Source organism: Vipera berus, assembly GCF_964194415.1.
Source record: "Vipera berus genome assembly, chromosome: 17".
In the NCBI taxonomy this organism is placed as follows: Eukaryota; Metazoa; Chordata; class Lepidosauria; order Squamata; family Viperidae; genus Vipera; species Vipera berus.
In genome coordinates this window covers 4003633-4021352 of record NC_138220.1, presented here as the reverse complement: position 1 = coordinate 4021352, position 17720 = coordinate 4003633, and the positions used below count along the sequence as shown (strand labels likewise).

Genomic DNA, 17720 nt, shown 5'->3' with positions numbered 1-17720 from the left:
AAACAAATTTAAAAAAATTATATTTGTCCCTGCATAAATAAAACCCCAGTTAAAATTAAGCCCCGATCTCCAAGTGACACAGGTAGAAGGCAGCGGGGTTTGGAAGCCCACCTTCCCCCGTGTCTCTTCCTCCTCTCTTTCGTTTGGCATTCGTTCGTTCTTATTATTTGTATTCCGCTTGTATTATTTTTTAACAGCAAACGTACGTACCCCACACGCCTTCCTCCTTCTCCTTTTCCTACAACTCAAGTTTCTCCATTTGGCACCAATATGAAAGTAGTTTCCCATTTCCCTTCTGGGTGATTACTGGGTGGTCTCCATTCCATTCCCAACACAATTTAACTTTGCTTAGCTCAGAGGTCTTCAAACTTGGCCCTTTTATGACTTGTAAAAGGGCCAGGTTTGAAGACTCCTGGCTTAGCTTGTAAGCCCAGAGGCTACCTCTCTGAAAAATTGAGTCTGCGTGACACTCAAATGTATAATTTTTGTGTGTGCGGGGGGGGGGGGGGGGGAAGATGTCTGTTCCTAAATTTCTCCATTTGAGCTAAAGTTCTTACAAGTGCTCAGCTGTCTGTTGAGATTCCATTTCAATAGAACACGCATGTAATCATATACTATATTAAAAAAGTAAGAAAGGCACAAAGTCCTATTTTTATATTGTTGGCTTCTACTGTACCCCAGTCTGATCATGTCAGGTGAAAAATAAATCCAGTATATAAATATGTAGGCTGTGCAATGGCGTTCCAATCTGACTTTCCTCAGAAATTCCCTGTAGAAAATAATTAGAAAACCTTAGACTGATGCATCCCAACCAATTTCCACGCCCCTCTGAACATTTCACAGGAAGTGGCATATTTTTCCCCCCCAAGAAGCATCTCCCAATCACAGAGTTGCAACTTTCCACGATTAAAAAAAACAAACCACAAGCGTATAAAAGATGAGGCTGTCCACAGAAATTAAATAGCATAATTTAATTTAGTCATTCTCTTAATTTTTGAACCTTGTCTCATTTAAGTTAAAAAAAACAACCCTACTAACATACGTACCTTTAAAAACGAAAGATGCTGGAAGGGAAATTGCACAGAAAAAGGGGTGGGGTGGGGGTGTAGAGGGGAGAAATGCCCCTTCCTCAAAAGGGGGGAAAAATAAAATAACATCCAGCAAAACAGACTCTCCCGTTTCAAAGTTGTTTTTTTTTCCTTTCCCTAGTCTGTTGTGCGAACAGTCCCACAATCGTAGTGCTATTTTGTTTTGTTACTGGCTGCATGTGGTCTGGCTTCGGACGGCTACTTAACCTGCTCTTCTAGCAGATACACGATCAATTCGTAGGTGGACAGGACGATAGCCGTATTTGGGATTTGCCTCATAAGCTGGGCAAAGAGTCCGCGGTAAAAAGCAAAATATCCTTCCTCTTGGAATATCAGCCGGGCCGTCTGGATGAACGACTGGTATTTGGTTCCTTCCTCGCGTAGCCTCGTCCGGATGACCTCTGGGAACAGAGTGAGGCCTGTGTTCAAATTCAGCCCGGAATTTTTTTGGCAGGCGGGGCATCAAAGAATCTATAAAATCCGGCAGGCTAATGGAAGTCTCCCACCGTTGCAATGCCAAATTTAGAAAGGGGGGGGAGGGGGAAAACAAGATTCCAAACCCAGAAAAGATCTAAAAACTTATCAAGCCTCGTTAAGCACCTCGCAAAGTTACTTTAAAGCAGAGTTTTCAATCAAATTCGCTTAATTTCTGCTGCCCTTGAATTTATCAAAACGGGGCATGCTGAATTTTTGGCCACACTGGCACATTTAACACGTCCGCATTCTGCCCGATTTAATTTCCCCCCGCCCGCTGCCTTTCTGCAGGAAAGTGTGCAGTTGTCCCGTTTTCTCTCGCAAAGGAACGCTGCTGGGAGGAATTCCCAGAGCAAGGTGCGCTCGGGACGATAAGGACTAGAAACTTGGGATTTTCACAACAAGCGGAGGCAAATTCCTCAAAGCCTGCCTTTTCTTGGGTGATATTTTGCCAGGCCGGGGGAGGTTGAGATATCTGGGTGGGGGGGGAAAAAACCCCTTACCGTGTGGGTAAGCGATACACGACGCACATCCTTTGGAAATGGCGGCGGCAACCGTGATGCCGAGGAAATTGGTGGAATGCTTCTCCGGGTTTCCGGTGAAAGGAGACAGGGCGGGATCTTTTAAGAGCTGCTTCAGTCTCTCATAAACAGCAAAGCAGATGATGGTCTCGGAGATGCCGGCGTAGGAGGCGGTGAGGCCCCGGTAAAAACCCCGGATGCCCTCGGAGCGGTAAACGTACCTGGCGCACTGCAGCGTGTTCATTTGCTTTGAGTCGCGGACTCTAGCCGACAGAAATGGAAGAGCAAACGAGTAGTTGGCTTTGCTAGATTTTAAAATCGCCTGGCGCTTACAACTAGTTAGTAAATATATTTCAAAGCAGGAATACATCCCGTTCGCATCTAAAACTTTAAGGCTCCAGGGCTGCATGTTTCAACGTCAGCAGCTTTCAGGTGGGTGGACTTCAACTCCCAGAATACCCCTCCAGCGGTGCTCCTCCCCCTTACCTTTTTTCTAGCTGCATCCTGGTTTTCACCATCCAGATGGGATTCATCAGGGAATTCGTCACAAAAGCTGGAGGACAACAAGGAAAACCAGCAAAAAAGAAAAAAGATGGGGTCAGCCCTTTATACAGCCCGGTGAACACAGGTTCCCCCTACTGAATGTCGCAGCCTGGCCTCGAAATATAATTTTCACCCTCAAAAGGTGGCATGTTGCTCGGTCCAGCTGGACAAATACGAGCCAAGCCAGACTTGCCACACACCTGGGACAGGTGAACCAACCTGCGGAAGCTGCTGAGCAGATATGGACGATGTTGCTGTTGGGTACAAAGACGTGGTTGAATTGCTCCTTCGCCCGGGAATAACAGGCAAAATAAACAGCCCTGCAAAGAGGCAAAACAAATTTACGGGGAGTCCTTGCCTCGCGCCGCCAATTTTTTGTCGTTATGCGAGACATTTGTTAAATTAGGTTTTGACCCGTGGTACCACCTTCCTTGCCACAGTTACTATTATTACAAGGCTACGCTCTAATACTATTATATAACAATGTATATTTGCCTGTCAGGAGGTTGCAAAAGGGGATCCAGTGGACCCACCCCCGCAGGACACTGCGACCGTCATAAATAGGAGTCGGTTCGGATCACCTGACCGTGGAGATGCTGCAAGTGTGAAAAAGGGTGACAAGTCGCTCTTTTTCAGTGCTCGTTAACTTTGGATGGTCACGAAACGAATGAATAAGTTGAAGACTAGCTGCAATACCAATTGCAAACTCCAGGGGACCGAAGCAGCACTTTTCCCCCAGTTCAATAGCTACCGTAGTAATTTTTTTCCCCCCAATCGCCAACAGAGGTGGTTATATTTCACTTCCATTTCTGCCTTTAAAACCAAGGAGGATCTAAGTAGCAATCCTCACATCCTTCACAATTATTCAGAAGACCAGAATTTCCCTCGGGGCCCCCAAATCCCTGCACCCACGAGCAAGCGAATGCTCTGGGGGCGGGAAGGAAAAAATGGGAAAAAAAATTAAAAACTGCCATTCAATTGGTACCTGGAGGGCGCGACTCCGACCAGATTGGGCCCCAGCCCACGGAAAAGTGACTTTGGGCCCTCTTTTTCCAAAATGGACCTGAAAAACAAAACAAAGAAAGAAAGAAGGGGGGGGGGGGAGAGAGAGAGAGAGAAGGAGAAAATTCAGCAGATCTGTTCAAAGCAGTTGGCAATTAAGAAGGAGTTTTCCCCCTGATCGGGATTCTCTTCACTTTGCGTTTATTTTTCAGCCGTTCAGGGACTGGATAAAATTTTGCACTTGGTTTTAAGCAAATCAGGCCGAGATGCGTCTCACACACACACACACACACACCCAAATCGGTCCCCGAACATTCGGGCGCTTGCTTTAGTCTCCTTCCGCTTGCCTGCTGAAAATTAAGAATTGTGGTTTTGGAGCCGACACAGGAAACACAAACCCTGCATTGTGTTTACAAGTCCACAGCCACCTTCGGAGGAGACTTGTTAATTCCATTTTCCGTGGGAACTGAGGTTTTTTGTTTTTTTTTAAAGGGAAACAGGCCAGGAGGCTGCTAAGGGCGAGGACAGCTTGGGCATTTTTAAGTAAAACTCGCAACTGTGGCGTTAAAAAAAAACACCACTTGCTTTCGTTAAGACTTATTTATCCAAAGCCAGACCCACACACACACACACACCTCTCTCTCTCCCTGTCTCCAGCCTCTCTGTGCTTACATAATGCGTGCAAACTCAGCAGAGAGGCTGCCAAGGTGTGTGGGTGGGGTGGGATATTTTTAAAACGCCAAGCAAGCTTTTTTTTTCCCCCTCCTCCTCCCCTGGCATTCCCTGAGAATGTTCCCTCTCTGAAAAATTACACCGAGAAGGCAACAAGGACAAGGACGATCTGCTGCTGAAAGCAAATATCATTTACTGGATATTGAAGATACGTGCAAACAAAGTTGCTCTTCTTGCTGATCTTTTGAATTGGTCAAAAGCAAAATAAGGACGCCTTTTGTTTCCAAAAAAAAACTCGTTTTCTCTTAGGAAATCTTTTATTTGCGTTGATGCCTGTGTGTGTGTGTGTGTGTGTGTGTGTGTTCGTATTGTTACTTTGACCCCATTCCAAAGATAAAATATTCTCCAAGGGTCCCGGTTTTCAAATTGCAATAAATTGGGGAGAAAAAAAAATGATAATTCTGGGGTCCTCCACAATCTTTAAAAAATGGAAAGGGTCCCCGAGTGCAAAACGCTTAGGAATTTTTTTCTAACTTTTCCGATAAATTTTTCGAAAGGTTAAGATAGGAACCAGTGTTTCTCAACCGTGGCCGCTTTTAAGAGCCGCGGACTTCAACTCCCAGAATTCCTCAGCCAGCAATGCCCGAGACTGACAAACAATGATAAGAAATCTTTAGATATATGCGAAGAATATTATTATTATTATTAATAATAATAATAATAATAATAATAATAATAATAATAATAAGAAGAAGAAGAAGAAGAAGAAGAAGAAGTTGGAAGGGACCTTGGAGGTCATCTAGTCCAACCCCCTGCTCAGGCAGGAAACCCAATACCATTTCAGACACTCACTTCAGCACTTGGAGGACACCTGGGGGCAGAGATGTGGGGCGGACCACGCCTTCACCGCTGAGCGTGCCCAGATGAATCTGTGGGTAGTAGACAGCCCGGAAAGCCAACTTTGAGGACTGCAGCCTTGTCTTGATCACTTCCAAAGGGCAGGTGAAAATGGCCCCCACCGTCCCTCCGCATCTGGCAAAGTTCAAAGTACCAAAAAAGGAGGGGGGGGGGAGAGAAAAAAATCCAACATTAGGAGGAAAAAGAGAGAGAGAGAGAGAGGAGAAACCCCAACGTATAACCTTCTGTTGCTTAAAAAAGCAAACCTACTTTAAAATTCTAATTAAGCAGGCTAAGCTATTAAGACCAGGCTCACTTTGCGTGGTGCAGAATGTCCTGAAAGCTTGAGGTGAAAAGAGACAAAGCGTTAGGTTAGACCACCAGACCCAGCTATTTCACCAGTCTTTCCTCAACCGGGTGCAGTTTTTATGGATTAAGTCATCAAATCGATATAGCCGCCCCCCCCCGCCCCTAAGGAACTCTTCTATCTGCTAACACCCCCCTCCCCCCCTCCTTCCTTCGCCATCTGGGTCTTAACAACCTTATTTATTAATGGTTTTATTGGCTGTGTTCCTATGATGGATGATTTTCATGTTTTTAATGCTTTTATGTTGTTAAGCCGCCCACTGGATATGAGATGGGTGGCAAATACATTTCATTCATGGATGGATGGATAGGGGGAGAAAGAGGAAGAGAGAGAGAGAGAGAGAGAGAGAGAAAGATACCAGTAGGTAGGGTAGATAGGTAGTAGGTAGGTAGGTAGGTAGGTAGATAGATAGATAGATAGATAGATAGATAGATAGATAGATAGATAGATAGATAGATAGGAGAGGGGATAGATAGATGAATGGATGGATAGATAGATGATAGATGATAGATAGATGGAAGGATGGAGATAGATAGATAGATAGATAGATAGATAGATAGATAGATAGATAGATAGATAGATAGATAGATAGATAGATAGATAGATAGATAGGAGAGGGGATAGATAGATGAATGGATGGACAGATAGATAGATGATAGATAGATGGAAGGATGGATATAGATAGATGGATGGATGGATGGATATAGATAGATAGATAGATAGATAGAGGATGGATGGATGGAGAGGGAGAGAGAGAGAGGCAGGCAGGCTGATAAATTAAGCTTATCCTTCATCACTTTGCTTCCAATTTCATCCTGCACTCTCTTGATTCCACAAGGGTCTTAAGAGCCACACAAGATCACAGGTCCTAAGTTGGCAAAGGTGCTTTCCCCCCCCCCCGCTAAGTTGGGAAGAGAGTTCCCCACCCCCACCCCCGCATATAGTGCATTGAAGTTTTTCAATTTCCAGAAAATAAGACACCCCCCCCCATCAGACATTTCCCTTCCAGTAAATAGGAAATGGGGCTGGGTGTTGCACCCCAAATCAAAGCTCAGCCATGGAGTTAGCAAACTTAGGGCATCTTCAGGACGGGCGGATCAACAGCTTCAAAAGAAATGACCATTTCCCCAATTGGGGGAGTGGGGGGGGAGATAACATTCCTGCTGTCTTTAGCAACCCCAGACAGGCCACTGGGAGGCCATGTGAAAATCAGGCAGGAAAGGAAAGAAAAAAAAGAAAGAAAGAAAAGGGGGGAGCCGTGGTTTTCCAGAAAAAGAAGAGGGGGGGGGAGGGAAAACACACACACACAAAAAGAACCACTTTTGCTGCACTGCGCTTCTCAGCTGGCTGCAAATGCCTTCTCTGCAAAGCGGCAGGGTTTCCCCAGGTCACTCAAGAGGTTTGAGCAACGACTACATTAAGGACCAACTTTTGCTTGGATTTGGCAAACCGCCGCTCCAGCCCTCAGTTTCCCCCGCTGCAAAACAGCTAGGGAGGGATTCCCAAGACCTTCTCGCCCAACTTGCAAACTACAGGCTTGGGCGGTGGTGGCTGGGCAAGGCTAACAGTGATGGGCTAAAAAGAGAGAGCCCTGATCATTTAGCCTCGGCTACAGCAGCGTCCAGCCTCTCCAAGGAGGCTCCGCCGCAGGAATTGTGGCAGCTTGGCGCCCGACCTCCCGCGAATTTGCCCCTTTCAAAAACCAGGCAGCGAAGCGGAGGCCTTCCCTTCGTGTGAGATCAGAGGGACGTCTCAAGCTGACATAAAAAATATTTTTTTAAAAAAAAATGAAATGAAATTCGGCGCTGTTTGGGAGAAGAGCCCGCGGGCCCCGCAGTGGCCTTCCTAAAAAAAATAAAATAAAATAAAAGCTAAAGGTTAACCAGCCGCTCTGGCGTAATACAGCTGCTCTGGCAGAGCAAATATTTTCGTTGGCGCAGCCGGGCCTTGCACGCCGTTGCAAATCCAGATTGCTGCCCTCTTTCAACAGAGTTGGAAATATCAACAACGCCGGATTGAACGGTGCAACCTCTAAACTGGGCTATAGGGTACCCGGTTCTGCCTAAAGCGGGTGCAGGAGCCCTGCCACTTCGGCCAGGACTACAACGCCCCTCATCCCCCACCACAGGGCCCGGCTTAGCCGCTCGCTTTAGCAGTAGTGTTCCAAAATTTGAGGGGCTGCCGCAAAGAAAGTGTGTGTGTGTGTGTGTGTGTGTGAACCTATTCATCCAAAGCGCCCGAAGGCAGGACAAGAAGCAAGGGATGGAAGCTAATCAAGGAGAGAAGCAACCTGGAACTAAGGAAAAAACTTCCCAACGGTGAGAAGAATTAATCAGTGGAACAACCTGGATGGATTTTGCACGGCTGAGACTTTTTAACGAAGCTTGAAATCTCAACACGCTGGACAAAAGATTTTTTTTTTCTTTGGACACCCTGGGGATTCTTGCTAAAATGTTTTTTTTTTAAAAGAACGGTTTCCAGAAAGCCGTTCACTCAGATTGCTCCGTTGAGCTTCCCTGTTCAGAGGCAGCCTATCTGTGAATAACTGCTAGGCCCCACCTTTGGCAGGTGGGATGCTTACAGTCCCCAACTTACAACCGTTGGTTTAGCGACTGTTCAAAGTTACAACGGCACTGAAAATAGTGACCTACGACCGTTTTTCACACCGACGACGATTGCAGCGCGCGATCAAAATTCAGAAATGTTCGGCAACCGGTTCGTCTTTCTGACAGTGGCAGAGTCCCGGGATCGTGTGCGATCTTGCTTTTTGCGACCTTCTGACAAGCAAAATCAATGGGGAAGCTCCATTGCGTATCCAAATGATGTGCAGAATCTTTTAAAACAGGGCTGGGCAAAACTTCCCCCCCCCCCTTTACGTCCTGTGGACTTCAACTCCCAGAATTCCGCAGCCGTGGCTGTCTCAGGAATTCTGGGAGTTGAAGTCCATAGGATGTAAAGGGGCCGTAACTTTGTCCGGCCCCGTTTTAAAAGATTTTGTGAATTAACTAGCAGTTTCAAAAAAAAAAAAAAAAGATGCAAGCCTTCCCTGCCGGAAATGAATTAATGTTTAAGCCGTACCAAGCAAGTCGGTTTGTGTTTTTCCCCCAGTTGCATCTGCCAACCAGGAAAGAACAACTTGCAACAGCCCAACGTTTTCAAAGAAAAAAAAATCTGAGGTTATATTCCCTATCATCACGTCTCATTATAAAATCTTTCCTGCCCAGATTAATGATTTTCAAATCTAATCATAGGCTGGGACATTGCAAGTCCAATGCACGCCTCTATGTTGACAAATACAAACTTGCCAGATTGTACAAAACACGTGTCGGGGTTGATCAACACTGCAGAGATGTTGGGTTCACACATCCCATCATCCCCATCCTGCTGGTGGTTTAACCATTGCAGCAAGAAAAAATATTTCTGCTTGCATGTGATGGTCTGGTCCCAAGGAAGAAAGTTGAACCCATTGCTTAAAGCCACAGGCGTTTTCCAGATAAATGTTCTCCCGCAAAAATGCAGTTGTGGATCACAACTTTCTACCCGAATAGAAAACCTGAAGTCACTGCAGGATATCCTTCCTGATAATTCTGCATTTTGTGTCAACCAGAAATGTTTTGCTCCAATTTGCACCAATCGTCTGTGCTGCAACGCTGGAAAATCCCACGTGTTCCCTTGCTTAGATACCTTTTAAAAAGAGAAGCTGCTGGCTGATGCTAAAGAGATTTAATCTCCATTGTGCAATGGGCTTTCTAAGGAAGAAGAAAATAATGGCCCCACAAAAGAAGCCCTTATTTTACAAAGTTTGCACACCATTAATTCCAGCAAAGCTTTCACACAAAAAAAGACAAAACCCCCTGCAAAATAGAAACAAGACCGTTTCTAAGACTTTTACTTAACCAGTGCTACTTGCCTCAAGCTACCGTTATCCCCCAAAGGGCAGGCAGAAGTTGAGAATGGCAGCAAGAGGAAAAAGAGAGAGAGATCGTGCCAGTGAGCCGAGCTACATTTCAGAACCATTCTGAGAACTTTGGCCTAGTTTGGGGAGGGGGGGGGGGGCGAAGGCATCACCAAATGCAAGTTGAGCGTCAAGGATTTGGCAAAGGAAAGGAAATCATACGAGCATTTCCTGTTGCTTCAGAGAACAATGGATTAAGTTGCAAAGACGTTGGCACGCTAAAAAGCTGGAAAAGGCCAAGGTTCCTTCTCCCAAACCAGGAGCCCTCTAAGAGTCTTGAGCTCAGCTCACAAACTCTGGTTTGTTTTAAGCACGTGACACTCTAAAAGCTCAACTCAGCGCTACAGTTTAGCCCCAGGCTTAAAAACTATCCTGGCTGGATTTCAAAGCATCAAGCCGTTAAAGGGTTCACCTCTAGCTAAAGAGGCTTTGCTGTCACTAAAGTCACTCGTTTTGGAACAAGTTTTATACCAAGTTGATCTCCTTGCTCGATTTAAAGAGATCTAACTTGATGATCAGAGGTTCTCCTTCAGCAGACACTCAGAACACCCTGCAATCTTTCCTTCCCCAGGCCCCGTTAACGCTTTTCAGAACACAATTTCTCAAGCCAATTTGGAGGGAACGCCAGGAGGTGACCTTAAGGCCTCTCTTACGCAGCCAAGGAAGCCACGTGGGACAAAACAGCAGGGACGCAACCCTTTTTGGGACATTGTGTTTCAAAGGAAGGGAGAAATGCAATAATCAGGAGCTGGCGTATGGGTGTGTGCGTTTGTGGAACCATCTCCGCTTGAGCAGGAAAGAATAGATACAATCTTAGAAGGCCAAGGAACAGCGTGACACAATTTTAGAGGGACTTGCACTTCCAAGTTTGCTATTTACAAAAGGCCAGTGTGTGACTTGGGTCTCTGCCAACAGAGCGAGGGGTTTGCATGCATGCATATATATATATATATATTTATATATATATAAAATGCTAGTCTCATAAAGTTCATCCACTAGGAAGGACAGCTGGTTCTGAAAAATCAGATGTATTATTATTGTTGTTATTGATTTAATCTTCGATTTGATTCAGTCTGAAATGATAAAAACTTATCAGTTCAAGTCCTAACCAAGGACCTAAGAGCTGTTAAGGTAACATCTAAGTATATAGGTATTATTATTATTATTATTATTATTATTATTATTATTATTATTATTATTATTATTATTATTATTATTATTATTATTATTATTCCATGAGATGGTTTTCTCGGCACATCAGGACTCCCCCAAGGGAAAAAAAAAGTTTAGATAAACTGCTAGGAAACCAGCTTCTGGGTGGGAAGAAAGCCTTATCAAAGTTCCCCATTTCTCTCTCTCTTCCCCCCCCCCAGAAGTATTTTAGCAACAGGAAGTGCGAGAATGTAATAAACACCAGCTATATTGAGGGATTAAACCAAGAGTGGCCACTGGTGCCCAAAGACACATTTGGATAACAAAGATAGCAACACGCCACCAGAAACACATCCTAATCTTTTAAGAAGCCTTTTCTATATGCCGGGACATCTGCGGATTCCATAATCTGCAGGTTTCATAATCTTACATGTAATTACATAATTATCTGCCCTTTAAGGTGGTGTCTATGACTCGGGTATATGACCCACAGTTATTCTCAGCGCCGTTCACCGTAGCTTAAGGCCCCGGGAGTAAAAAATCCGATTTTTGACAGAGGAAGTTGAATTCCCTGCCGCGCCCCACCCCACCCCCACAAAAAAACCCCATCAATAAACACTACATATAAACTACTAGCAGAAAATCTCATGACTCTAATTATAGCTTGTCTGCTGAATCAGTTACTTCACCCCACACAGGCATGGTGGGTTATTTCGTCAAGTCGTCGCCCTTTGCACAACATCCTTGATTTTTTTTTTTAAAAGGTGGTTTTTTTGTTGTTTCAGGGTGGGGCCTGCCTGGTCTGTTGTGTTATGCAAAGCAAGGAAATCTTTCTTGGAAGAAAGACGTCAAGGGGTGATCTATCGGCAATGACGCCATGTGGAGTTAAGGAATCTGATGCAATGGTGATCTACTAGGTCGGAGGCCATGTGGAGCTGAGGACCTATTGCAAAAGGGGGGGCTGAGCGCAGGGGTCGGTCCTGGCTCCTTCATAGCCCCTGGCAGCCAAAGGTAGACTGTTACTGTCCATGGGAGATCAGCAAATAAAGTGTGGAGGGGTGTGTACGTGTGTGGTGGGAACAGATGAGAAAGAAGGGCACCAAAGCAAAATGGGGAGGGGGGGAGGATTAACCTGAAAAGGAGAATGGAGGGTGGGAATTCTCAATGAAAGGGGGAAAGGAGGAGGGGATGAAAGAAAGGGGGCGAAAAAGGGAGGAGACAAAAAGAGGGCAAAATGGGGGCAAGAAGGGATGAATGGGGAAGGGGAGAAATGATGAATAGGGTGTGAGAAGGGAAGAGAGAAATTATGAATTGGGGGTGGGAAGGGGGGAAAAGTATGAATGCGGGTGGGAAGGGGGGGAATTATGAATGGGGGATGAGAAGGGGGAAATTATGAATGAGGATGGGAAGGGGGGAAATTATCAATGGGGGATGAGAAGGGGGAAAATTATGAGGGGGGTGGGAAGGGGGGAAATTATGAATGAGGATGGGAAGGGGGGAAGTTATGAATGGGGGATGAGAAGGGGGGAAATTATGAATGGGGGGTGGGAAGGGGGAATTATGAATGGGGGGTGGGAAGGGGGAAATTATGAATGGGGGATGAGAAGGGGGAAATTATGAATGGGGGTGGGAAGGGGGAATTATGAGTGGGGGGTGGGAAGGGGGAATTATGAATGGGGGATGAGAAGGGGGGAATTATGAATGGGGGGGTGGGAAGAGGGGAAATTATGAATGGGGGATGGGAAGGGGGGGGATTGTGAATGGGGGGTGGGCAGGGGAGAAAAGCATGAATGGGGCAGAGGAGGGAGGCGGCGCACGACTCACCCCCCGGCGAACAGATGAAGCAGCGTGCTCTTCTCCGCCGAGACCCCGGCCATGCCCGCCCCCCAAGCCGCCCTCCGTCCTTCCCGGCGCGGCGCTGCGCTGCCAACTGCCAAACTCCGGAATAGCCGGCCCGGCGATCGCTTTGCTCGCCACTGCGCCTGCGCTGCCGTCACGCGATGCCGGCGCCGGGCTCCACGTGCGGAGCGGGCCAACCACGAGGCCGGCGGAGGCGCGAGGGGGGAGAGCGATGACGCGCGGGGGGCGCCGCGGGACGCGATTGGCTGGCCGGGGGAGGCGGGGGGGAGGCCAGGACGAGAGCTGGGCGGGGCGGGGCTGACGCCAGGGAGGGCAGCGTCACAAAGGAGGGGGCGGGGCTTGGCCGAGGGGCGGGCCGATAGGTTTTTTTTTCTTATGAATGGGAGACCGTGGGAAGGATACGTTCCCGTACTGAATGGATATTCGCGCCAAAAAAAAAACAACCCAAAGAAAGTGGGACTCACAGAGCTCACCACTTGGTCCCCTCTCCCAGGGATGTCGGACTACAAGTCACGCCATGCGCGGCTCCGTGGCTGGGGATAAGGGGAGGTGTAGTCTCTCTTGTCACAAACACACACAGGGAAGCCTCTGCTTTTAGTCCCACACCAGGTTGTCAGGCTCCATTTAAGCTCGTTTTCCAGCGGAGGTCAAGCAAAGAAGAAAGAATCTAAGCCAGGGGGTCTTCAAACTTGGCCCTTTTATGACTTATGGACTTCAACTCCCAGAATTCCTCAGCCAGGCACACTGGCTGAGGAATTCTGGGAGTTGAAGTCCACAAGTCATCAAAGAGCCAAGTTTGAAGACCCCTGATCTAAGCCATGGTTTACAACAGCCCGTCTTACCCCTTTCAGTGTTGCGTCTTACGAATTGTGATGAATGTATTTTTATGATGGCTGTGATGGTGATTTATCACTTGCTGCTTTTATGTACGCGGAGAGCTTATGCACCAGAGACAAATTCCTTGTGGGTCCAATCATGCCTGGCCAATAAAGAATTCTATTCTATTTGTCAGCCTTGGCAATTTTAAGAAGAGTGGACTTCAACTCCCAGAAGTCCCCAGTCAGCATGCCGGCTGAGGAATTCTGGGAGTTGAAGTCCACAAGTCGTAAAAGGGCCAAGTTTGAACACCCCTGTTCTTATGCTACAATCTCTCCTGTAAATACAGTATTTTTTTTAAAAAAAGAAAAAAACAGAACAATGCATTGTGGGAAGCTGCCTTTGCACCCGCCCCTTTTGTCTAGAGGCGCATTTTCCTGGGAAAGAGGAACACGCGAACTCGGTGTCACATTGCAACACAATCTCTTTGGCAGTGACGTTGCTCTAGCAAAAAAAAAGAAGTGTGTTTGTGTGTGGTTCCATTGGAGAAGAAGCAGCTGTTTGTCACGAGATCCTCTCTGAGGAAGGTCAACTTGGAAGGAGAGAAGAAAGATCCACCAATTGCTGGCTTCTTCATAAACAAAGGAGAAAATGCAATTTTTAAAAAAAATCAAAACTTCATAATAAAAAACCCACAAGCAAGTTATTTATCCAGCCATTGCTGAGGATGGATAATCTGTCAGTTACTTCCTTGCTTATTTTAATGTCAGCCTTCTCTTCTTTTCATGAAGGTATTAAAAAGGTTTGATGAATTAGCTTCCCGAATTGTGCCATCCAACATGATGCTGTGCCTCTGTGTTCTTACTGTACATAAAGGTAAAGGTAAAGGTTCCCCTGCACATGCGTGCTAGTCGTTTCCAACTCTAGGGGCCGGTGCTCATCTCCGTTTCAAAGCCGAAGAGCCAGCGCTTGTCCGAGGACGTCTCCGTGGAAAAACAACCAAAAAACAAAGCAACACAAACAAATAGAAGAATTTGCTAACAGCTAGTTGAAAATTCCCAAGTGCTTTTCAGCAGAAATTCATTCAGGAAAGCTGTTTGCTCGGCAGGCTGAAAAGTTTGGCTCTTTTTTTAAAAATTCATTTGGCCCTAAGGGAAGTTCTGCCTCCTTCTGAATAGATAAATTAAAGGGAACCATTCTCTAATCTAGCCTTTTAATCCAGTCTAGAATTTTAAAAGGGCTGGCTCTGAATTATCAAAATATCTGAAATCCCTAAGAATCTCTTCCTTAAATTCCTGATTGTTTCCCCCCCACCCCCCAAGCTTTGGCTGGTTAGGTTCTCCAGCATACATATCTAGACATTTGCAAGCCAAGATAACAGCTCTTGCTTCATTCAAGTTCACTGATGGCGTGGTTGGTCTCTGGGACTTCATCTGAATTTAGATCAGATAAGCTTGTTTGCAGACCCTGTTGATCCAAGGATCATGTGATGGTTTTGAAAGGATCTTTCCTGTAGGCAAACATTCTTCTCTCCGGACAGATAACTAAAAACCTTCACCTTTGGGCCAGTGGCATATTTACCCATCCAAAAATAAACAACCAAAAAACGCCCCCCACATTTTATTTACTGCTTAAAAACTGTTGTGTGGTGATCCCTAAGTCAGTGAACCAGACAAAATATTTGGGAGGAAAAAAACAACAACAGAATTTCCACTCTAATGATGTTTCAAGACTTTACAGTTCCCAGAAGCTTGGGGAAATGTTTTAAGCCAATTGCCCAAATCAATCACTGGAGCAAAACTTCCCAAGGGGTTGTTCAAATGTGGAGCATAAAACCCAGGCCCGTTTTGCTCCCGCCCAAATAGAAAAAGCCAAAGGAAAACCACGTTTTCACCACTAAATTTTTAACTGCAGGCTTAGCCCACCAAAATGTGGCTTCTTAAGCCTTCTCTGCCATTTTTTTTAATAATCCACAACATAATTCTCTGGAGATGGACAACTGGTTCGTCCACTTTGGAAAGCCTGCAAAATGATCTTTTAACAAATTGGAGAAAGAAAATGTGATCTGTACTAACACAGCTTGTGTGTAAGAGGCAATGGGGGAACCCAGAGAAAGCCAACAGGGCAGTGAAGAAAATAGACCCAAACGAAAGGCCTCTGCCTTATTTTTATTACTAAAGATGCTAGTCCTCATGATTCTGATTTTAAAGGGCTGGCTCTAATTACCTGCCGGGTTCACATGTAGCTAAAATGTGGTTTGCTAGCTTACAGCTTAGTGGCCTATGCAGATCCACTTTCTGTGGTGAACCTGCAAAATTTTGTGCAAATATAATTAAGAGTCGCTGTTCTAACTGTGGGAGACTTTAGGATGTCCGTTGTCCCATTGCAGGATTTAGGAACTAAGAAGGAGAAATGTAACTTTTCCAGCTACCACAAGCATGCCAACAAGGCACATAGATTTGACTAATGTGGAATTATTCCTGAAACAGAGAGGATAAATAAATAAGCTTGGCCGATCTTGGCTAAGCTAAGCAGGGTGAGACCTCTTGATGAGTCCCATGAAAAAAACAAAACAAAAAAAACCACACCACAATTTCCCAGAGCTGTAAACCAGAGTGGGAAGCTGAAATCTCATCCCGGAATCCTTGAGTCTTTCCAATAAAATAAACATATCAAATAAATAACACTAATCAGTTGTTGCAATACCTATAGTCGCCGCCAGAGGGCAGATAAGGCTTAAGAGAATAAAAATCCAGAAAATGTAAAATTTAGCAGAAACTCAATAGGTACCACCGTTTTTTTACACCCTTGCTTGCCAATGCATCCATGACACCGGTGCAAATTTCTCTTTGACAATGCAAAGTCACTACACAGGTTCAGAAACACACCAGGGATTTGGCTGAAACGTTTCACAAATGGAAACCTCTCCTTTTTTCTTACATACAGATATTTAGAGCGGGACAGGAATCGGAAGCTAATATTTTGGCCCCATCAGGACTGGCTCTCTTCCTCAGTTGTTGACTTCTGTTACAGCACCGGTAACTGGCTTTTTTTAAAAAATAGCAATGTTCTGAATATTGCTGTCGGAATTTGAATCCACAACTTAGGATCTAAGCACCATTGCTCCTAGTCCCACCGATGAATTTTCTCTCTGCTAGCTATCAGCTCTGGGTTTCCAACAGGTAACCCTCAAGACAAGGAAAATATTGACAAGGGGAATAATTACTTTCTGTCTGTTGTTTCTTATCTTCCATTCTGGTACTTTGGAAATTAAGTTGACCCCCTCTTCTTTGTGGCAGCCCCTCAAATGCTTTAACACTGCTATCATGTCCCCCCTATTTCTTCTTTTCTCTAGACTAGCCAAACCCAAATCCTGCAACCGTTCTTCATATGTTTTAGCCCCCAGGCCTTTAATCATCTTAGTTGCTCTTCTTTGCACTTTCCCCCCCCCCAAAAAAAACCTCAACATCTTTCTTGCAGTGCGGTGACCCAAACTGGAGGCAGTGTTCCAGATGAGGCTTTTACTAAGGCTTTGTAACACGGTACTAATACCTCGTAAAACCTTGCTTTTCTCCACATTAAATTTCATTTTGTTGGACAGAGGCCCTTGATCAAGTCTGTGGGTTTGGTTAGGTTTATTATTATTATTATTATTATTATTATTATTATTATTATTATTATTATTATTATTATTATTATTATTATTATTATTATTATTATTTTGAAAAAATGGGTTTTTAAACAAATCATTCTGGGCAAACTCTTCCAGCTGGATGAGTTTAGGATTCAATCTCTCCGGTCAAACCCCTAAATGAATATATTCAACAATCAGGTTAACAATTTGTTCTGCATTGCGACAGCGATGTCCAGCTTATACATCGCAACAGGTTTGGCTAACCCACACCTCTGTTTTGCGACAGTAGGCTTAACCCCTCATCTACCTCTTCCCCAGTTTCCTAACTCAATCCAGATCCTCCCTATAACTCTCAAAACTTCTTTGCCAGGGGCTAAAATAGGCTTGGTTTCTAAAAGCTGCCATTCAACTCCCACATGGCACATTCACACACACACACACACACACAGACACACACACACACACACACAGGGGTTAAAAATACCCCCAATGCGTCTAGACTGTGTCTCACTGTACATAAACTGCACCTTTGACACCAGAAAGCTAAAAATAAAAGAATTGTGTTCAATGTCTGCTCGGAAAGGGTAGGAATGAGAACAGAGGGATCCTTTTGAGGCTTCAGGGCCAAAAGAAATCCTCTGTGCCCCTCCCTTTGGCGAAAGGGGTTAGGGTTCAAGCTGTCTCCCTGCCTTGCTGCATCAAAGCAACATTTCATTCAGGTTTTTGTGGGGTTTTTTTA

General features: G+C 45.3%; 1 protein-coding gene across 1 annotated transcript; it reads right to left on the bottom strand.

The window, feature by feature from the left end:
• Positions 1-825: 825 nt before the first annotated feature.
• Positions 826-12610, bottom strand: SLC25A33 (solute carrier family 25 member 33). The gene is made up of 7 exons (XM_081341089.1): positions 12496-12610; positions 5153-5332; positions 3612-3689; positions 2846-2946; positions 2570-2636; positions 2066-2346; positions 826-1489 (listed from the first exon to the last, which is right to left on the bottom strand). Exons 1-7 carry the CDS (start codon positions 12546-12548, stop codon positions 1287-1289), a joined length of 963 nt encoding a protein of 320 aa, XP_081197215.1. The 5' UTR covers positions 12549-12610; the 3' UTR covers positions 826-1286.
• Positions 12611-17720: the final 5110 nt, after the last annotated feature.